The sequence below is a fragment of the Hippocampus bargibanti genome, linkage group LG13 (genome assembly GCF_051943395.1).
Source record: "Hippocampus bargibanti isolate YZ-2025 linkage group LG13, ASM5194339v1, whole genome shotgun sequence".
Lineage (NCBI taxonomy): Eukaryota > Metazoa > Chordata > Actinopteri > Syngnathiformes > Syngnathidae > Hippocampus > Hippocampus bargibanti.
Genome location: NC_142746.1, coordinates 9,715,348 through 9,738,246, shown reverse-complemented (window position 1 = coordinate 9,738,246; position 22,899 = coordinate 9,715,348). Strand labels below are relative to the sequence as shown.

The 22,899-nt window shown below is 41.3% G+C and overlaps 1 protein-coding gene across 5 annotated transcripts in view; it reads left to right on the top strand.

The window, feature by feature from the left end:
* Positions 1–16,705, top strand: part of anapc1 (anaphase promoting complex subunit 1) — a 31,175-nt gene extending 14,470 nt beyond the window's left edge. For 2 of the 5 annotated variants that reach the window (XM_089011851.1, XM_089011849.1), the window contains exons 24-53: positions 57–205; positions 910–988; positions 1,431–1,455; positions 1,692–1,768; positions 1,859–2,043; positions 2,125–2,211; positions 2,276–2,415; positions 2,496–2,614; positions 2,806–2,936; positions 3,004–3,144; positions 3,624–3,776; positions 3,907–3,988; positions 4,073–4,164; positions 4,434–4,568; positions 4,689–4,771; positions 5,090–5,168; positions 5,234–5,308; positions 5,393–5,448; positions 5,580–5,727; positions 5,797–5,993; positions 9,855–9,941; positions 10,162–10,279; positions 11,827–11,904; positions 11,984–12,051; positions 12,150–12,288; positions 13,062–13,148; positions 13,435–13,530; positions 13,604–13,793; positions 15,718–15,849; positions 16,194–16,705. In XM_089011851.1, coding sequence (XP_088867977.1) covers positions 57–205; positions 910–988; positions 1,431–1,455; positions 1,692–1,768; positions 1,859–2,043; positions 2,125–2,211; positions 2,276–2,415; positions 2,496–2,614; positions 2,806–2,936; positions 3,004–3,144; positions 3,624–3,776; positions 3,907–3,988; positions 4,073–4,164; positions 4,434–4,568; positions 4,689–4,771; positions 5,090–5,168; positions 5,234–5,308; positions 5,393–5,448; positions 5,580–5,727; positions 5,797–5,993; positions 9,855–9,941; positions 10,162–10,279; positions 11,827–11,904; positions 11,984–12,051; positions 12,150–12,288; positions 13,062–13,148; positions 13,435–13,530; positions 13,604–13,793; positions 15,718–15,849; positions 16,194–16,336 — 3,371 coding nt within the window. In that variant the 3' untranslated portion in view covers positions 16,337–16,705. Of the gene's footprint in view, positions 1–56; positions 206–909; positions 989–1,430; positions 1,456–1,691; positions 1,769–1,858; positions 2,044–2,124; positions 2,212–2,275; positions 2,416–2,495; positions 2,615–2,805; positions 2,937–3,003; positions 3,145–3,623; positions 3,777–3,906; positions 3,989–4,072; positions 4,165–4,433; positions 4,569–4,688; positions 4,772–5,089; positions 5,169–5,233; positions 5,309–5,392; positions 5,449–5,579; positions 5,728–5,796; positions 5,994–9,854; positions 9,942–10,161; positions 10,280–11,826; positions 11,905–11,983; positions 12,052–12,149; positions 12,289–13,061; positions 13,149–13,434; positions 13,531–13,603; positions 13,794–15,717; positions 15,850–16,193 lie in introns of those variants that run through there. The other 3 variants (XM_089011850.1, XM_089011852.1, XR_016116876.1) reach the window with 3 other exon arrangements.
* The last annotated feature ends 6,194 nt before the right edge of the window (positions 16,706–22,899 follow it).

Below are 22,899 nucleotides of genomic sequence, written 5' to 3'. Positions count from 1 at the left end.
TAGAGTATTTTGGGGTGTGGAAAATGGTACTTTTCACACTTCTCATTTGCTTTCAGCTCTGCTTGCTCAAATGCAACATCCGTCTTTTCTGCGTGCGGAGCCTCCCTGTGTCTTCAGTTGGCTCAGTAGCTGCCTCCGAGGGGCGGATGTCCAGCCTTTCCCTTACCTGCCAGGTGTCTGCCCAAGAGTCCGGCTGTTGGTTTTGGTATGTCTGCTCATGTGTGCAAACCCACAAAAAACAATAAAGTTGTCCACAATTAAAAATATAAAGCAAAGTAATTGTTTATATAAATGTGTAAATAGGAAATTAGTTGCAAAGTATTTGTACACGCGAAGAGTTTGCATGTGAGAGGGTAAAGACTTCTCAGTTCTCTGTGTGTGTGTGTTTTTGCATGAAAAGCAATTATCGATAGAAAAGCGCATACATTGTAATTGGCCAGTACAGCAATTGGGTTTACCCTTTGATTCATCCAGCAAGGAACACTACCATCCGTGTTATGTATGATGCGAGGAGAACAAGTTTCATTTTTCTATAATTATTTTGTGATGAATAAGATGGCAGCGCAGTTACGCAGTGCTAAGCATAACTCCCTCGCCATCTGGGGTTGTTGGGTTGTAATCTCACCTCTGACCTTCCTGTGTTGAGTTTGCATGTTGCTTTTGTGGATTTTCCCATACTTGATCTTGCATTCCAAAAACATGTTTGTTAATGTTCAAATAGTTTTTATATTTGCCCTGTAGACCAATTTGCTTTTTTGGCTCCAAAAGCATGGTGTAAAAAAGTGTGGCAAATTGTGAGCCACCAGTTACCGTTTTTGTCAGAAAGTTAACACCTACTTTAATTGTTACAATGTACAATTACGGTCGCAACTATTCGTTTGCCCTTTACATAATTTGTCTGCTCATCAGAGTTACGCTCTCTACATCGGAGGCGATGACAAAGCCACTACATCCAATGTGTCCAAGTACCTGTTGAAGCTTTCTGCAGGTCAGTGTGTATGCTCAATGATCCGACATGTGTGAAGGGGGCGGGGGCTGGGGTGTTTTGACACGCCACCTTTATTACCTGTCAACTCCCGTGCAGTGACTCAGGAAGCAAAAATAAAGAGGCAATGATTTTGCTTTGAAAGGGATTCTGTGATCAAAGCTCCTTGTCTGTGTTTGAAGGGGTGTTTAAAATTGCCCATTGACTTGTATTTCTTTTCTACTTAGCATGACAGCTTCCTGTCTTTTTATTATTGTTGTTGTTCACCCAAAGGCCGTCCATTCCCAATTAAGGAACAATCAATCACGCATTGAACATGCAATTTCCACACCCGTGTTTCAATTTGCGGCCACTGAATAGTAACAATAAACCAGAGATCTAGATCGCTGATGATGGTGCTTCTTACCAAGCCACTTGACCTCTCTGTCTGTCTTTCCTTCTTCAGGCCAAAAGACCACTGAGTACAGAAGGTAAATCATCTTACCGTGCTCTTCTGAGGGATTCATTTAGCACCACCTCGATACCGAAGGTGTCGAGGTGGTAAATCAAATCAAAAAATTGTCTTAATGTATCCATTTTACTTATTAAAATGGATTTATTACATGTTATTCTGTGTTCTGTAAGGCGCTTGAAATAAAATGTACTTTTATTATTATTATTATTATTATTATTATTATTATTATTATTATTATTATTATTATTACAGACAAACGAGCCTGCGTCAAGTCATATCGTGCAATGAGAGTTTGGCTGAGCAACTCGTTGTCTGGCTCACCTCGCAAGGTTAACGTCTTTTTGTGTCTTTTGTAACACCTTTTCTGTGATTGCGCTTGTTCTCTGACATATTTTGTCGCTTTGGATTCTGCAACTCAGGGTTCACTCTCAAGGACCTGGAGTCCGTCCCTTTTGGAGTGGCTTTGCCCATTCGAGATGCCATATACCACTGCCGAGAACAACCGTGCGCCGATTGGTCAGAGGAGGTTTGCCTCTTAATTGGCCGGCAGGATCGCACCACCCAAGCTCATAACATGTCCCTGGCGAAAAGCAAAACTGTCAGTGTAAATAGGAGTTTGGTCATCATTAGTGTGCTGCAAATACTTTGTGTAGCTACTGTTTGATATTGCGGCATGTGTGTCAAGTCCGTGGGTTCTAGTTTGTCCTTGGAACCTCCCGCGACCACAGAGGCTGACGAGGATGAAGATGGAATGTCTGACATCATCCAGGAGGTACTCAACAACACAAAGCACAAAGTATCATTTTAAAGTGAACGTTATCTCACATATGCGATAGGTCACGGGACTGATCTGGAGTCAAGATCTGAGGGTTCAGGAGGTCCGCCGGCTCCTGCAGAGCTCCAAGCCAGTCCGGGTCTGCGTCGTTCAGCTCCCAGAGGTCTCGGATCATGAGTACATCGAGGAAAAAGAGAACAAGTGAGTCCCCTTTGCCTGTGTCATTGTAACAATAAATAAATACATTTAAGACCCTCTTCATCACCATGGACCTTTTCCAGACTTCTTCAACTCTGCCAAAGGACCATGTCCCTCCCAGTGGGAAGGGGTCTCTTCACTTTGTTCTCCTACCAGCCTGTACCCACAGAACTATTACCCATCCCGAAACTTAACCTCACAGGTATGAAGTTGTGTAGTTTGGCTTCCAAAATCTATATATAATCCCGACAATGTATTAGACCTCATTGGGTGTAAATTGAGGTTCACGTTGCTGCCTTGGGAAATCAGATGTAAATCTAGTAACCTGATCCGGACACAATATTGATTCATTTTGATATTACTGAGGATGCTGCATGCTTTTCCGCGGCTCAGGTCGTGCCCCGCCCAGGAACACCATGGTTGACTTGAACAGCGGGAACATTGATGTTCCCGCCAACATGCCCAGCTGGCCTAGCTTCCACAACGGCGTGGCTGCCGGACTCAAGATTGCACCCGCGTCTCAGGTGAGTCTCCACACGTTCTCGTGAACATGCGTAACTCAATGAAGTGGCTCACCACTTGTGTGTTCAGGTGGACTCAGCTTGGATCGTCTACAACAAGAACAAGAACCAAGAGATGGCCAATGAGCACGCTGGATTCCTCATGGCGCTGGGCCTCAACGGGCATCTCACAAAACTTGGGACACTCAACATTCATGACTACCTCGCCAAGGTGTGTATGGCTCGGTATTGTTCAGAGATGAGAATTTTCCGCCAATCGGCGGATTTCCGACTTTTTCAGACCAAAATGACCATTCTCGAGAAAAGCGCAAATCCATTGAGAAAATGTCTGGGGTTGGGGGGGTATGGGCAGTGTTCCAATCGCCCACCTTCCGCGGAGTCTCGGTTGGTGTGTGTGTGGGAGGGGGAACTCCACGTTAGAATCTAAGTGCTGGCACAGGTGCGACTATCATATACTGTACTTGTGCTCCTCGAAGAAGTAAAAATTTGTGTTTTGCAACATAAACATTAAAACGTGTTTGCAGCAGATGACTCGCTTGTACAACCGAGTTTTGCTGTATATCATTTGTCATTTGTCATCATCCCTGATTGTTCATCACAGCACTTGATTGCCACCCCCCCCACACGTTTTTCATGTTAGATTCTCCTAGGAGGAAGAAAAACAGCTCAAATTGACCATTTCTTTGTCAGGGCCATGAGATGACCAGCATCGGGCTCCTACTGGGCGTGGCAGCGGCCCGACTGGGCACCATGGACGTGTCGACCACCCGCCTACTCAGCATACACATCCCCGCCCTTCTTCCTCCTACCTCCACTGAGCTGGATGTCCCACACAACATTCAGGTATTCCAGGCATCTAGGAATGATTCTCTGAGTTTCTGCTCTACAGTAATCCAAAATTTATACTTTTTATAATCCATGCTTAGAATTTGTGTTTGTTTAAATCGTATACACTTTTCCTTCCGTTCTGTAGGTTGCTTCTGTAATTGGAATCGGGCTTGTGTATCAGGGAACAGGACACAGACACATTGCTGAAGTTCTTCAGTCAGAAATAGGTGAGTACTCGGTTGTTAATAGTCTTCATTCAGACTTATTTATGTCCAGGTAATGTTTCTATATATGCATGGTGATCAATTCAGGACGACCTCCCGGTCCAGAAATGGAATATTGCACAGACAGGGAATCCTATTCCCTTGCTGCAGGATTAGCTCTCGGAATGGTTTGTCTCGGGGTAAGGCACATTGTAACATATAATATAATGTTTGAGAGTACATACAGTACATAGATTTGTTTTTCCTATAATCAATTCAAAATCTCCACATTTATACTGTGAAAAAAAACACCCTTTCACATATACCACAATTAAACACGGTCCACGTATGCAGTTGAGGTAAATGGATTTCTTTTTTTGTGCTTGAAAGCACGTACCTCCGTTGAAAAATTACAAGCATGTTCTTAAATCATTGCTTTTACAACATGGTTTTCTGTTCTACCGCGTAGCAAGGCAGCAATCTGATTGGCATGAGCGACTTAAATGTCCCGGAGCAGCTGTATCAGTACATGGTAGGGGGGCACCGCAGGGCTCCGGTCGGAGCCAGCAGAGAGAGACACAAATCTCCCAGTTACCAGATCAAGGTACGCTCAATGGATTCCATCCAGGAAATCTGTTGCGCTCTTGAACTACACTTTTAATTTTGCATATGTGTCTTTGCATAGTGATCAAACTGGTTGATCTGTATTAATGGTTGTTTACAGGAGGGTGATACCATCAATGTGGATGTGACTTGTCCCGGGGCCACACTGGCACTCGCCATGATCTACTTAAAAACAAACAACCGGTGAGAAGAGTGACCTTTGTCAGTTGATCGATATTTCACACTGACTTCAAACAAACAAACAAAAAAAAGATTGATTTCAATGATTGGTACAAGTGGATGTTAAATATTAATCAGTGGATTTTTCACTGTGAATTTGAGGGAAAATGTGAGGATTGTAAATTATTAGCACCCCCTTGGCTCTGCATCCTGTATATGGTTCTTACAGAGCATTGGCATCCTAAATTTACCGTAGTCCATGCTCACTGTTATCTCTTCCGTTCAATCGAGAGGGTGTAGCCAAGAAGGGCGTACGGTATAAACACATTGTGGTCTTTCCAGGTCCATCGCTGACTGGTTGAAGCCTCCGGATACTTGGTTCCTGTTGGATTTCATCAAGCCAGAGTTTCTTCTGCTCAGGGTTAGTTAGAGTACTGTGTGACCTTTTTTTTCAACAACTGTTCATCCTCACTTTGCTCCTTCAAGACCCTGGCTAGGTGCATCATTATGTGGGATGACATCCTCCCAAATCCGGAATGGGTCAAAAGTAACATACCTCAGGTGAAGAAAAAACACACCAATTGGCAACATTTATTTATTCATTTATTCGATTCACACCCAATTTCTATTTGAAATATTACTCAGATCATGAGGGGGAATCATTTGGACTCACCAGAAAGCGTGAACTTGGAAACGTGGATGTAAGTTTCTCACTTTACACAACAATCCCCTGCTATTTAGCTATATCAAGTTTTATTTTATTTTGAACGTTGGTGATGAATGAACAAATGGCGTACTCCACATTTACGTTATGATATTTCCTTCCTCTCAGACAAGTGCAAGACTACATCACAGCCGGGGCTTGTATGGCACTCGGCCTGCGCTTCGCTGGATCTGCTAACTCGGATGCCTTCGAATGCCTGTATGAATTTGCCAAGAGCTTTATGAAGGTTATGTCATTTTACGGTTCACCCACTATGGTAAGTCTTTACGCATGTAATCATCACATTGGGTTTGCGTCCCCCACCGTCCAATTGTGGTTACTACAGGAGCCGGGCTGCTACAACATACAGACGGCGTTGTCCATGATTCTGCTGTCCATGTCCATGGTGATGTCCGGCACAGGCAACCTGAAGGTGCTGCAGCTCTGCCGCTTTCTACACTACCGCACAGGCAGCGAGATGAATTACGGCTTTCATATGGCTCATCACATGGCTCTTGGTATGCTCTTCCTTGGTGGAGGAAGGTGAGACGCCAACACGAGCACACGCAAGACGCCAATGCAACGCCACTCCTACTATTCACAAGGATCAAAATTCAGCCCGAATGTAAATCATGAATTTCTGGAATCGGAATCAGACAGCCTTTAAAGGACATTCGCAGGCTGATATTTTTTAGTCCAATGCAAAACACCAATAAAAATGACTTAAAGTGTCCCAAAACTACTACAAAATGATCCCGGAAATGACGAGTTCCAGAAGGTCCCGCCCCATGTTCGTGACGTCACGGCAGGACGTCTTGCCTTGCTCTAGAATCAAAACAATGGCTTCAGATTCGGTGAAGATACTTTCTTGTTACTCATCCAGTTATGAATATGATTGAAATAGTTCTGAAGAGGAAAGCATAAATGTTTGCAATCGATTAAAGAAGTCCTTCCGTATCATTTTGAGGCGTCTGGACTCCAATGTAGCTCCCCGTAAGTGCACAAAATGGCGCCCAAGCTTCGTTGGAAACGGGCTGATTTGTCTTCTGGGAATTTGTGTCAACTAGTATCAAATTGTAGTCTTGGTGCAACACACAACGATTCACCATTGCGTTATTTATGTGTTTTCCTTCTAATTTCGCCATCAACACGATGTTTTCAGACCAAACAAAGTACCCAAAATGCATTGTCTGTCGCTTTCTCTGTCAGGGGCGTTCGTGACGTGACGTGACGTTAGGAATCGTCACCAACTCGAAAACAAGACTTCCTGAATATTCAGCGCAAGTCTTGAAATGTAAAATATAGCTATATGCGGTGGAATCTTTGTAAAATACGCTCAGTACAAGTCATTTGAAGTGATTTTACAAATTATGGACACAACTTGTCCGCAGGCGTCGGTTGTCCTTTAATAGTCCCACAATAGAGACATTTGCAATCACCAGCAGGAAAATTGAAAGGGGGTGGGTCAAAAGATAAAATAAAGTATTCTATGCACAAAAGAAAATGCCAGGAGACTGAAATGTACAACCTCACCCAAAAAAAATATTAAAAAGAACTGTACATAGTGCAAAGTATAAAAGATACAGTACAAATAGCATATTTTATATACAATATGTAATGTATTTACTCGACATAATGTGGCTGTGCTATTTAAAATGTGAGTCCAGGTTGTTGTTTTTTTCTTTGCGTTTATAAAGAAGCCCTCCTAAAATCATTTGTCCCACCAATGCCACAAAGTTGCGCTAAGGGGTTACTTTTGTCTAAATAAAGCTCATCGAATCATTCTTCATGGCTAACTGAGGTGTTGTGACCATCCCCATGTAATATATCCCGTATGTCTGTATTTTTCTGCCACCCGGTTTCCAAGTTGTGCACACCAGAAAAGTTCCAAACAACCACAATGAATTATGATGCATAAACTGTAATTCATTACATCTATTTTTTAAATCAGTTTACAAATTAATTTGTCATCAAGTCCATTATTATGGAGTGCAAAAAAATATAATCAGTTTTTTGGGGTGGTTGGAACAGAATAAAGGCCTTTTCATGTATTTCAATGAGAAAAGTTGCTGCAACATGTCACTTTGGATGCCTGCACTATGACTATGGTTACATTGCATTATTATTCTACAAGATAGTCCCTAGCTTTTCCTCTGTTCCGTCGCTAAAGAGGGATGTCACTCAGTTGATACAGCATACAAATCAACATAATGGAGGTTGAATATACTTTCCCTGTATTATGCATGCCAGCGAAAAGTCACAATGGATTGGAAGGAGCCAGTAGCTGTCATCAGATCAACCTTTTATATTCTATCTTGTTCACATTTACTTAAAAACAATTCGAGCTGATAAATGCTGGGACCGCAGTCTAAATGTCAGGCATTACCGCAGTTTGCAAGGTCATTGGTTAGGCTCAAAACTGAATCTAATTGTTATTGTTTCATTTGTCTCCTTTTCATTCAGTCTGTTGCATATTCATCTTAGTCGCTTTTGTCGTAGTATCACTTCATCTCGCCTCTCATTTTTCCACACATTTGTTTTTCCTTTGTGGCGCTTTCTCCCCTCTTCTTACCTCTAACCTAGACATCTACAAAGTCTGGCCAAAACACATGCTTAAGATAGCTGAAATTAAACTTAAAAAGCAAATGTGAAACACAGAATGACTCGATGAAATTTATTTTAATTAATTGCTGTTACAGTATATGTAAAGAACGTCCGCCAAGGTTGCATCCCCTACATTCTGGCCCAATTACAAAAAGTTTGGACACCCCTGCTCTAACCAGTCAAACCCTCACTCATTTACTTTGTAATCTTTACTACAGCCAGAATTAATTTATATCTGCAGTGCCCCCCCCCCCACACACACACACACACAATTTTTTTATCTAACATTCCATACATTATCTAACGTCTTTAAATCTTAAAAATTTCTGCACTCTGAACAATTCTTTGACAGTCTTCACACTCCTTGCTTGCACCTTCTCGTGTAGTCGAAACCACCCACTACTTCTGGTCACATGTTCCAAAAATGAGAGCATTCAAAAACTAACTTCCTTCTTAAGCATCTCGTCAAAGTAGGGCCGGGCTACTGAGAGATAGACGACGTATTCAAACGACCTGGGTTACTTTGAGCGTTGTATGTTTCTGCGGAAGGAATTTTAGTGAGAATGTACTGTTTTGTTGTGCTGCAAGCTGATTTTCCAAGTGTTTGAATGCATTGCTGTTGAATGCAGCCTGTGTGTGGCCCAGGGAAACATGAAGACAGACTTGATTTGCTGGCTACACGATAATCTGTTTCGATGTGCTTGATTGTGACTTTAGAACTGTTTTCCCAAAGTACCGTATTTGCCACACTATAAGGTGCACCTGAAAGCCTTAAATGTTTTCAAAAGCTGACCATGCGCCTTATTATCTGGTGCACCTTGTAAAGGTACACATTTTAGAAATATGCATTCCTTGAAGGCACACCTTAAATATGGAAAACTTTTTAAAATATGTTATTTAAGGTATAAGGTGAATCTTATAATCCGGTGCGCCTTAAAGTCCGGAAAATACGATACATCCATACCGTTAACATTATTGAAGAAAAACAGTACTTAACACGTACTGTAACATACACTTGTCACACTGTGGTTGAGATCGTCTATTTTCGTGGTTGTGGTTGTTCTAAGAGCACGTGTTGCGATGGAGCCGAGGGGTTGCAACTAAGTGAGATCCTTGTCGATGTTAGTAAATTTCCGAAAGCAAGGCGGCCAGCATCGGATCAGTCAAGTGGCGTCATGGGTGACATCTAAAACCTCAGATGTTCACTCCTCCGTCTCAAGAATCCAAAATTGCTTGCACAAAGTCACCACTCTCAAATTTTAACACCCCACCATCGTCGTATTTTCAGTCCTCAATCATGTTGCTGCCAAATATAATGTCAGACCTAATTTTTCCTTTCAAGTCATTCAACGATCTGAAAAAGAAGCAACGGAATGTAAAACTTCATTCTCCCCTTTCAAGTAATGGAAAAAATAAAACATATTACCATTAATTGTGTGAAGCTATGCTCTTAGGCATGGCATTTAATGTCAACAAGCCTTTAACTGACAATTATTAAATGTCACCTCACGTGTGCCATGAATTGACTGACCCACCCGTTCTATTTTTCATCATCGTAATAGCTCCTTTTCTCAAAGTGCACACTTAAAACAAAAGAGCGGCAGCGGTTATGATAGAGAGGCTGGATAGCGACTCGTGCGTCAAGAGATATTATCAAAATAAAATGAGATAGCGGTGGGACTACTTGAAATGGGATGTGTCCACACTGTGTGCCTATTTTGCTTTGTCGCGCCTGCAATTTTGTGGCAAGAATTGCTGCTTTAATAATGGTTACATTTTTGTTTTGTTTTTATGTATCAGGTTCAGCTTGAGCACCTCCAACTCGGCCATCGCCGCCATGCTGTGTGCCCTCTACCCTCACTTCCCCTCACACAGCACGGACAACCGGTGAGGCTAACACCCCAAAAGTTTAATTGTAAATCTGAGTTTCTACACACCCGAAATTAAATCGACTTGACGTTGTGAAAACTCCAACGTGTTCAAAACTGAAATACATTTTTAAAAACGATTTGTCAAGGTTTCGCAAAAAGCTCCAGATGCCGAAGACAAAACACGTTCTTGCCCTCTACTTAATATTTTTTTTAATTGGTATGTTGACATTCTGCAGCTATCACTTGCAGGCGCTGCGACATCTCATTGTGCTGGCGGCCGAGAGCCGCCTGCTGGTGCCCGTTGATGTAGACTCCCTCAAGCCTTGCTATGCTCTCCTGGAGGTCACCTACAAGGTAAAAAAAAAGAAACAGGGAGCATCGTCGAAATCTCTGACTAATTTCTACCACATCGTCTTACCTATTTCCCATTTGTGGCTGCATGTTCTTAGTGACACTTCCTCAAAGGTGATACAAGTAATGTGCTCCATATGCTGGTTTCACTTCATCCAATATACTTCCACTAAATCCGTTATGTAAAACGCATGTTTGTTTGCTGCTACCTTTTTTTGGGTTGTCCTGTTGTGGAGTACCTTAGACCACTATGCTTGGACTTGTTTGGCTTGCGTTACGCCATTCTCGAGGTACTGTAATCAAAATAATCAGGATGGACTCTTTTTTTGGGTGCATGTAGAGCAGCGCTGCTCCCACTTGTTCAGCATAGGAGCTACTTTTGAAATGACCAATGTCAAAATTCTATTTTTTGAGAAATATAATGAGGATTGTTGCAACTTAGGTTGATGTATAACTGCATATGTTGCACAATACAACATAATGCTGTATTTTTTTTTGCCATTATCTGAATGCACGCTGATAACTGGAAGACCAAACAAACACATTTGAAAATGTCATCGTGAAAAAAACATCCTACTCCCATTCTTCTTACTTGGTCCAGCCTCAGTTATTTTGATACCATATCTTATGTTTAAGAGGCAAAGAAAACAAAAAAAATGGATGTAACTAACAACGAGCTTGTTAACTTTGCAACATCAGGCGCGTTGTTTGAGTATGCACAGTGTGCCTAATAATGAGATGTCATCTGATTGGTTGTCCGGTGTATCAATCAAGTGAAGGGATGGCTAATTGGATTGGATTTAATTTACCTTTATTTTTTCTGGCAGTGGAGAAATTTACATTTCACAGCAGCAAAGTTATGAATGGAAGAGGAAAGGAAAGAAAGAAGTAGAGAAACAAAATACATGAGCTGCTGGAAACACAGCCACTCTCGCGGCGCCATCTTGAAGTCAAAAGAACAAAAAAAACCTTATTTCATTTATAAGCGCCTTTCAAAACTCTCAGGGACACTCCACAGTCACATGATATTTTTTTCTGTGGGTGAGCAGCGGCAGCCACATGCGCCAGCGTTCACTCAACCCTCAAGTAACAATTAAAAAAAAAAAAACAATATGATGACACAGAGGAGTCATTCATACTTAAGCACTTTCTCTACCGTCTTTCTTACACGAAGCAGTTCTCGACGAAAGAGGAGAGGATTGATAGTTTGACATCTAGTTTTTTTTTTCAAAACAACTCAACTTTATTTGGTTAGCGTTAGTTCATGACAATGTTGCATCACCTTGTCATGCGATCTACCAATAGTACCTTGGAGATCAATTGGTCGCCATCGATGTATTGAGCACCCGTGATGTAGAGCCTTCAAGCTCCGATGCAAATGTGCTAGCAGGAATCACAACATTGTTGGTCATGTTCAACATTTCAGACCCGCACCCTGCGTAAAATAATAATGTTCACTTTGAATGGACTTTTATCAAAGTAGTTTTAGTTTTCAGTGTTCCAGAACTACTTTGCATGATACTGAGAAACCTTTTTGAAAATCGTTGCAGAAAACGGATTGGTACGACGAGACCACAGTAGAGCTGATGGCTCCCACTATGCTGCCTGAGCTGCACCTCCTCAAGCGGGTAAAAAAACAAAAAGAGAGAACCACATCACCCCTGGACTCGCGTCATTATAATTTAACACTTGACGATCTCTTGGCAGGTTCGGGTGAAGGGTCCTCGTTATTGGGAGCTTTCTATTGATTTGATCAAAGAAGTGCAGCATCTCAAGTGAGGATGACACTGCCAAAAACTAAAAAGTTGCTTTCCCCAAAAGGTCTCATTGACTATCTTTATTTAAACAACAATTTATCTGTCCTGCCATTCAGGTCTGTCCTCTCCAGAGACGGCGTGTTGTACGTAAAACTCCGAGCCGGGCAGTTACCCTACAAGGACGATCCCCAAGGTTGGAAAAGCTTGCTGGGATCTGCCGTCAACCAGCGCAGCTCTGGAATCAGAGCCTTTAAGGTAATTTTGTCTGACGATTGTAGAAAGAAGATACATTTGGCCCTAGTTGTTGAGAGCAAATTTCTTTCTAACTTTCCTCGAGGAGGGGTTGACTGAGTTTTTTGTTTGTTTGTTTTTTTTTGTTTGTGTTCAGATTCCCTTGAATACCAATGTACACATATGGTTTGATACAGTTAGCAAGCGGAATTTGATCACAATTTCATCTCAATGTCTACAATTTAACTTTCCGTATTTTCCGGTGTATAAGGCGCACCCAAAAGCCTTGATTTTCTTCGAGATGACCCTGCGCCTTATATGGGAAGTAATATTGAGCCACGACAGGTTTCGCAACTCCTGTCAGCAGCTACCGACTCCATTTCTCCCTGTGGAAGAAGCAGTGTAAAACCCCAGCCTCTATTGCAGCACCTTATGATGTAGTGTGCCTTATATTTGGTAAAGTTTTATATATTTATATGTTAGATTTGGAAAACTTTTCATTCATTGAAGGTGCACCTTATAGTCCAGTGTGCCTAATATGTGGAAAAAGTTTTAAAATACACCATTGATTGGGGGTGCGCCTTATACTCCGTTGCGCCTTATACACCGGAAAATACGCTCATCTGTTCTAAAAAATATTTTGAAATTGCATGTCAACTACTTAAAAAAAAATCCTGTTCTTTCCAAAATGGTATTTATCTGTAGACCAAAAAAATGATACTTCTACCAGATTACGTTTTTTTTAATCAATTTTTAGACATTCCAAAAGTCACTAATTGCCCATCGTGTGTGCACAGCTCGAGGCCATCTCCACCTTCACCTCTGAGCCAACGCTGCTCTCCTTCGCGGAGTTCTTCTGCAAGGCACCCAATGGAATGAAGCACGTGAGTCAATGCTGTTTCCCCACTGGCAGGTGCGGGCTAAGTGTTTGGACCGTCCTCATCCTCATGGTGGTGCTAGACATAAACTGTGCTGGTTTTGTGTTCTTTGAGTTTCACTTGAACCTGTATCAGGATACCACACAGGATACCATACATCTGTGGAAACCATTTTTGATGGGGAAAAAAATAGATGACGTGGTGGTACTGGAAGGAACTCGGATATGCAGTTTTTAAACCAGGATGACATAACATCAGAAGATGAAAGATAAACTCTGGGATATTTTCACAGCAAAAAGAAACAGTGGCGCTGTTCTCAGCCATGTTATACGAGTGTGTGGCGCAGGAATGTCCGGAGATGCTTCCCACGTACATCGCTATCCAGCAGGTAAACGCATTGACCCACCCGGTGGTTCCACATTACTTGCAGCAGATGTCTAACGGAGTTTCTTTCCTTTCAGGCGGTCGGCGCTCTTTGCCGGTGCGAGCTGCAGGACAGCTTCGCCCTTTGGCAGATGCGTCTGGTGGTGGAGCTTTGGGACAGCCGGGTGCTACGGCGTCCTGGCAATTGCCGCGACGCGTTGCTTTCCTCTGAGTTTTTACCTGTCATGAAGAACAAGGTGGATGTTGCGCTGGACAGTTGGCTAAAAGGTAAAATAAATAAATACAAAAAATAAAGCCTTAATAGCTTATGAGGTCGAATCGTGATACTGTACCTTTATCCACTCTTTGTTTTCACTTTTGTTTTTGTTTCTCACCGAAGTCAAATTTCTTCTTCATCAGCAAATAACCCAGCCCATGGTTTGTGGGACAAGCATATGATAATGACATTCCTCGGTCAAAACAAGTTTAGCATATGAAATGTCCTATTTCTCCTAATAACAACCAGCCTCGAAACAGGTTTTTTCCCAGAATATTAACTTGCTTCCACTCCCACTGACATAACAGAAATGTAAAAAAAATCCTAACTGATAATGCTGAAATACCCTTTCAAAACAAATCCCTTTGGTCAAATCATGTATGTGAACATTTTAAATGTTCAACAAACAAAAAAAATTAACTTCCATCAACTTTGTATTTGGATATTTTTATTTCAAGGGTATACTGTAAAAACGCAAAAGTATATTCACAAAAAATGAAAAAATAGACCAGTTTGTATGAGCCACAATTATAAGAAATGTAGATACAATGTAGATATTTATCACAATGAACGTGCTGAAAATGAGACTTGAAACAAAAATGTTCATGTAGATTTTTTTTTCCTTCCTGAAAACATATTTGAGAGTAACATAACAGCAATCCTGATGTCATTCACAAAGAAAAATGTCTGAGATTTTTGTCATTATTATTTATTAAATGATCGATGAGAAGGTTTCTTCAGCCGTCATCTGTACAAAAGTGAAGGTTTCGGACGTTTCGCCTCCTATCCAAGAGGCTTCGTCAGCGAACTAAAGTCTGACTGGTCGTATCGGCCCCATTTATATATCCCTAATGTCCAGACATGGTGGCGCCGGACACAGCTATGATTGGGTCCCTACTCTCAGGTTGGGGGGGGGCGGGGGACCCCTCCCTGTGGCCCCACTGATTGTTCCTACATTCCTGACTAACGACTGGCCTATTACCCCCACTGCCCCCGGTATCACCTCATCAGCATAACGACCCTCATCAGCATTGCGAAAGTTGCCTAACCTGTTTTGCCTAAGCAGGCTATTGTATGAACGATCCAAATTGAACCTCACCCCACCAGTCCGGTTTAATGAAGGATTTAGTTGTTTTATAAGAATCGCTTCTTTTACGCCCCTTTCAAACCATCTATGTTCTTTCGCTAAGATTTTAACCTCATTGTCGTCAAATGAGTGGTTGCTAGCTTTTAGGTGCAAATGTACTGCCGATTGAGGCCCACTAGTATTATCCCTGCGATGTTGATAAAGTCTTTTTTTGAGAATTTGTTGAGTCTCCCCAATGTACTGCTCTTTACAATTTTCATTCTTACAATGTATGGAATAAACTACATTACTTTGTTTTTCATTTGGTAGCCTAATTTTTGCCTTAACGTGTTTATCGGTTTGAAATAAGTAGGAATTTTATGTTGCCAAAGGACTCTTTGTAATTTTTCAGAAACTCCTGCAATGTACGGTACTGCTACTCCTCTCCTTTTAGAATCTTGAGAATTATTGGTTTCGTTCGCTATTCTTTCTTTCTGACATTTGTTGAATGACCACTGAGGGTAGCCACAGTTAGTGAGTGCTCTCCTGATATGTTTTGACTTTGGAGTCATAGCTGTGTCCGGCGCCACCATGTCTGGACATTAGGGATATATAAATGGGGCCGATACGACCAGTCAGACTTTAGTTCGCTGACGAAGCCTCTTGGATAGGAGGCGAAACGTCCGAAACCTTCACTTTTGTACAGATGACGGCTGAAGAAACCTTCTCATCGATGGACCACTCCTGTACGACTGAGAGCTTACACAGACGTATTTATTAAATGATTCATCACGGGCAACGAATACCATTCCAAATCAGTTGGGTTCTTCGAAGTGCAAAGAAACTTTGATGTGCATTTTCTCTTCCAGACAACAGCTCAGCGTTGAAGTCTTACGTTGGCGGCAAAGCCCCCTCCGATGGTACCCGATCCCCCATGTTGTCCTGCTTTCTGGTTTACCGCTCTGTCCCCTGCCTCAGGAACAAACTCACGCAGCTTCGAGGTAGGTAATTGTTGAAGGATGCTCTCGGTGTGAGCGTTTTCGTCAAAGATGACAATGGGACTTTGACATTTTGATTTGAAAAAGCTCTGTTGTATAGCATTAGCTGCTAGCATTTAGCCTATTTTCAACACCAAACTGCTCCCGCACATCACCTTGCAACGGGAGAATCACATGTCACATTGCTCACCCACTCGTGCTATGTTCAGCCACTCCTGCCATCTTATGGCGATTTTTCATACTGCACTCAGTCAAATTATGTTTACATGTATTTATTTATTTTTTCACAAATGTAGTTTCACAGTATGTGATTGAATGAGTTCAATTGCATTCTTTCCCCCTTCTAGACTGCACTTCACTCGGGCATTTGTTGTCCAGCAGCAGTCGATTGGGAATCCCACTAAGAGATCTGCTTAGGCTCGCTCCGGTCCTGCTGGAGGCTGAAACGGGGCCATATATGCTACTAGACAACCCTTTGCTCGCACGCTGAACGTTGAGTTCTCTCTGTCAAAGGTAACTTCTGTGGAAATCTAGGTGGGAATACAGACTTTGTTTCTGACCATTTGTAATATAGTGTTTCTATGTATTTTGTTGTTGTTGTAAATGTAAAGGATTTTGGCTAGCAAGCATTTTTGTATTTGTTCCTGGCCGGCTCACTGACTCCTGGGGGGGTCAGGGTGGGTGACTGCCAATATTTTGTGACATTCATTCAAAACAAAATCAGTAATTCGGCCGGCTTCTTTGTGGGTGTCCACCATGACACCTACCCCACGCACACATGACAGTACTTGAAAAATACATGACTGACTCAAGTTTGACATATTATGTGTCTGATGTCAATAAATAAAAGGGATACCTCCTCAAAATTCCTTTAATTGAATTCTTTGTTGAGCTGTGTGAATCAATTCCCCACAAGGAAACTGGAAAAAAACGTGTTGCATTGGATGCATCAGTCAACATCACCCTCTTGGATTTATTTTTCAACATTGTTGGTAATATCTGATCATATGCTAATGCTAATCCCTGTGTTCCACTAATTCAGCCCTACCAACCAACAAATTCTCTGCATTAGATGTTAACCGTTTGCTCAATTTTTGCTGGTTTGGGACCACGCACATGCCGCTTGATCCTTTTGTGAATTCGGCCCTCAGTGGTCTATAATTTAGTCCTGATCGTTGCCTAACATAGGGTGGAAGGGAAAATGGCTGACTCAAACACATAACGCGATCATAAAAGAGTCACTGGTCTTCGTATCCATCACCAAAAGCCACTTTTCAAATGTTTCAAATTTGTGAAGTCTTTTAGGCTCTTTGAAGAGCAGAATCATTTTCTCTTTAAAATCAAACTTTTGGATGATTGGTGTACGTTGCACCACTAATACCAACAATCGGTTATAAGACTATCCGGTTTTCCAGCAGCTTTGTGAGCATTCCTAAGTAAATAAGAAACATGCAAACAAACAAACTGCTCACAACCTCTCTTCTCACGATCTCTTTCAACTCGGTTCGTGTAACTGCATTCCATCAATGCTTTCCGTCTGCCCTGGATGACTCCACCGTCTCAGTTAAAAGAGATAGCCAGACCTACAACGGCCTGATATGGGTTTTTCTAGCTGATAGCGAGCATCTTCCCTTTCCTGGAAGTCATTTCATCTTGTCTTTAAATGCTAACGAGTGTGTAAACTGAGCGTTTTTCACATGATCAAAGGCTTGTAAATGTCTCCACTTTTGGTTCTTTGGAATCCTTCTCAAAACCTACGCATAGATTCTAAACATTCCGCCCCTTGTTTTCTGAGTGGTCATGCAATGACCACAAGACTTTTGTACAGCCATGTATTTATCTATTGTCCAACAGAAAACAAACCCTTGCCTGTTTATGACATTTTCAAGCCTTGTGCCATCCATTTACCCATTCCCAATTTGTGACTTCCTTTTAAAAGTCATGATTACAGCCTTATCACGTGTGTTTTATTTTCTCATGACTTGTTGTAATGAATGACAGAGAACATAAAAATATACATCATTTACACTACACTAGTGTAAATCATCACGGTTGGCTTGGAGTTTAGCTGCCGAGCATCCATAAAACTAAATAGGTGTGAACACATCAACCGTTGTCGTTCTTTATTTACCCTGGGATTCACTGGCGACCAGTCAAAGGGTGACTCAGCTTCAAGGTCCAAAGATAGGCTGGACTCCCTGCTCACCCGTGACGAAAGTGAGGACAAGTCTATAAAACAATTAGCGTATTTATCACTGCATAAGGTACACCGGAGCATAAGGTGGCACACCTCCAATGAATGGTGGTTTTTCAAACTTTTCCCATTATAAGGTACATTGGACTATAAAACGCACCTTCAATGAATGAAAAAAAAAAAAGATTTCCATATATAATATATCAATACGAATATATATGAATGCATGGCCTGAGGAGCCCGCGATGAGAAGAAAGGAGCGTTAGGGCAGAGCGCCGATGCATATGTAGAACTATCACGGCTTGGAATTAAAGTGGATTTACATGGGACAGGAGATGTGAGACAACTTAGCTTATAGCAGACATGCACATTCCACCATGATGATGAAAAGGAGGCTTTCATCATCTGCTTCATGTAATACAGTGTTTGTCTTGTACACAAACAGTACACGAGGAAAGTCATTAAGATTGCACAACTGTTTTTATGTTCCTGTTGTGTTTATTATGTTTCTTTGTGTTGACTATTATGTGAAGTGCTTTGTTACAGCTGCAGCTGTTGTGAAAGTGCGAAATAAATTAGGATGTATTGCATTGTTTGTCTGTATACACACTCACATTCGTGTCGTGAGTTTGTGTTACTTCCGGCTTGAGTGAACGCAGGCGCAAATGTCCGCCGCTGCTCACCCGAAGAGACAAAACATGTTCTTATCCCGTGACTGTAAAGTGTACTTGAGAGTTTTGAAAGCCGCTTAGAAGTAAAATGTATTATTATTATTATTATTATTATTATGTATATGAAAGTTTTCCGAATAAAAGGCACAGCACATTATAAGGTGCTACAGTAGAGGCTGGGGTTATGCACTACTTCTTTTATAGGGGGAAATGGACTCAGTAGCTGCAGAAAGTAGTTGCGAAACCTGTTGTGGCTCAATATTACTTGACATATAAAGCGCACCTGTATATACGGCGCAGGGTCATTTTTTTAAGAAAATTAAGGCTTTTGCGTGCACTTTATACACCGGAAAATACGGTAACTTGAGAGGGAATAAATAGGGCAAATAAATAAACCCTGAGGAATGCCATCAGCTTGGGTCAAGCTGTTTTCAACAACACATTGTTTCGTGATTATAAATGTTTATGTTATTGTGGTTGTAAGAGGCAGCTACCATATTGCTAAGAAAAAACAAATAAATAAATAAAATGTGGGCAATACAACTAAAGTAAAAAAAAACTTGCTGAAACCACCATCAGCTTTGTCTCACTCGCCCAAAAGAGGAATTATAATTTTGAACAAACGTCTAAGGCACAGGTGTCAAAGTCAAGGCCCGCGGGCCAAATCCGGCCCGCCACATCATTTTTTTCGGCCCGCGAAAGCAAATCAAACTTGTTAAATTCCATGATGCTTGCTAAAATCTGAGCCAAAATTTCATATTTTTGGATGTCAACCATAATAAAAGTCATTATTCTTGACTTCAGATTTTAAAACGAGTTATTCATTAATTTGCTGTGTGCACTATATGTAATATTTGAAGGGATTTAAACATTCTAATGGGTTCTACAAATTCATAACGGCCCTCGAGAGGAAACCATAACTACAATGTGGCCCGCGGCAAAAAATGACTTTGACACCCCTGGTCTAAGGTAACACATGACAGTTCAGTTGTTTCAACCTCACATAGACACTTGGATGGGTTTGAAAATGAAAATATAAAATGCTTTTCTCAAAACAAAAGCATGGCAGGTATGTTTTAAACTGTTTCCTCTATTAAGTCGAATGACTACTTCCCAGTTACCGAGCCTTGCGCCACACGGTTGGCTCATTCTTTACATTCTTTCATCACATTGTCTGGATGTTTGAAAAGCAAAAGTGCTTGTGCAACCCGGAGCAATCCAACTGCATTTTTTTCATGAGCTGTGTTGTTCATGGCAATGCAGAATTATTGGCTGAGAACATCAGGTTGGCCTTTCTTCGGCATTCTTGACCTTATGTGAAGAACACAAATCAAGGTTGCCTCCGCCCTCCTTGGTAACAACCCATAATACTCATCAATCAAAGTTATTGCGATCGCAGTTGCTTCTTTCATGTACATATGAAGCTGAGCGCAGGACAGTCCTGCATATTGGGATTGTTTCCATAATAAACTGATGTGGGAGCGTCACTGTGCGCTTTTCTCACGTCTCGCCGAGAGGAGTGTCTCACGCTCACGTTCTGGTGCACCTGAATGAAAAACAAAACACCTTTGGTGTGTGTTTAACTCATTCACTGCCAGACAATGTGCAAAAATGTGTCCACTCCAGTGCCGGGGTTTTTGTCATTATCACTCAAATTGCAGGACCCACAGAATATTGTACAAAAGACAATACAATACACTGATTTATATAGTGCTTTAACTACAGCTGAAGCTAGAACAAAGCGCTAACATGGACAAAATGCAAATGCTGCCCCCTCATGAGAGGGGGAAAAAAAAAAAAAACATTGCCAGAGGTCTGACCAGCGCTTTATCAGCACCCCACACCAAAAAAAAAACCCGAACAAATTTGGGAATGGCGCTCAGCGTCACACTTTTCAATTCTAGAATGAATTCAAGAATGGCAGCGAATGAGTTGTAACTATTTTTACCATTTTAGTTTCAATTTTTGCTTCAATCAAAAGGAAATATTGCTGCTCCTTCTGTTGTGCGTAACCTTGGCCACCTGGGAGGCTTAAGTAAGTCCGTCGCTCCCATCTTCAGGCACCATTGTCGTTTTGTTACTGAGAGCACAATGTTTGAGGGTATCATTGTCAAACAAACAAACAATAAATAAATAAATAAATAAATATTACTTGGCTGACGCAAGTTCTTTTGTCCAAAATGACTGTGCAGAACTTTTACTTCCCACACTTGAACGTCTTCTCACAGCTGGCATGTCCTGTCAACAATCCTAGGAATTTCCTGATTGCTCAAGGTTACCGTCAGCATAAAACTTGCAATGTACAAATACATCTGTCCAGATTCTCGGACCCTGAACACTTAATCTAGGATAATGATAAACGGAGCAAACCAATATGAGGAGAATTGAGTCAATTGTGTCTGTAACAAAAAAGGTCAAATGCATGCTTATCTATTTCCATGGGTTTCAAAATGTTCTACCTAAAGATGACATCGATTCACCGATTTTAAAGTGTGATACTGACCATAGAAATATCACACTTTAAGGGACAACTGATGCCTCCGGTCAAGTTGTGTCCATAATTTGTAATATCACTTCAAATGACTTCTACTGACCGTATTTTACAAAGATTCCACCGCATATAGCTATTTTTTACGTTTTATGACTCGCTCTGAATATCCAGGAAGTCTTGTTTTCGAGTTGTTGACGATTCCTGATGTGACGTCACGTCAGGAACACCCCTGACCGAGAAAGCGACACACAATGCATTTTGGGTACTTTGTTTGGTCTGCAAACTTCGTGTTGATGGCGAAATTAGAAGGAAAACATGAATAACGCGACGGTGAATTGTTGTGTGTTGCACCAAGACTACTATTTGATATTCGCTGACACAAATTCCCAGCAGACAAATCAGCCCATTTCCAACGGAGCTTGGGCGCCATCTTGTGCATTTTCTGGGATGCTACATTGGAGGCCTGACGGCTCAAATTGATATGGGAGGACTTCTTGAATCGATTGCAAACATTTATGCTTTCCTCTTCAGAACTATTTGAATCATATTCATAACTGGATGAGTAACAAGAAAGCATCTTCTCCGAATCTGAAGACATTGTTTTGATTCTCGAGCAAGGTAAGACGTCGTGGCGTGATGTCACGAACGAGGGGGCGGGACCTTCTGAAACTCGCCATTTCCGAGGTCATTTTGAAGTAGTTTTGGGACACTTTAAGTCATTTTTATTGGTGTTTTGCATTTGACTAAAAATATCAGCCTGCGTGTTTTGGGTATTTTAGATGCTATAAAACGTTTTTCTGATGTCAGTTAGGAAACAAAAAGATGGTGTCGGTTGTCCTATAAAGGACAACCGATACCATTTTTACATTACATTCATATGAACCTGCAATATGTGTGTTGCATTGACAGCATTTCAAACTCAAATCGGTTTCAAACTTACAAAAAAGACTGCGTAACTCATGTCTTTCATGTGGTAGGATGTCATCACATCTGCACTTCCCTCCGCACTTCCCCTGCTCACCTTGCCGCAAGCAGGTCATCGTACTGCATTTTACAATACTTCACAGTCTATTCTGAGAATTCTAACCAGATAATTTTAAAATTGTGGTTTGAAATGGACAAGATATGGAAAGCAATGGTGCGCTTTTCGTCCTTTATGGCACCACTTCTTCTTTGACTTCCTCTGTGAAAATGTAAATAAACCATGTGCTGAGGCCTACTTTTAATGTTATCAGCATACTGAGAGGAAGCCAGATAAGCACACACACACAGGCTTGCACATGCACATTCACTCCCAATGCAAGTTTTACACTGTCTTAAAACCACTTCTTATTTCTACTTTTTGTTTGCATCTCACTATTGTAAGAATTTACAATTTACAAGGTTTACAACTTTGCACCACTGGGTTTTTTGTACACAAGTTACTTTATATATTACATATATTTTACAAAGTGTTGGTATACTGGAGCATCTTCACAAGTGTATGTATGTATATATAAATACATATATGTATACAGTATATATCTGTATACAGTATATATACATATTTTTTACGTTTAAAAATAATTAAAGTTGGACAAAAGTCATTAAACTCCAGCGATCTGGCTGCTCAGTGTCCAATGAATGACATGTCTCATGGTTGGTGGAGGAGAGGACTTTGTGGGCGTGTGATCTGAATTGATTGTCGGCGAATTCTT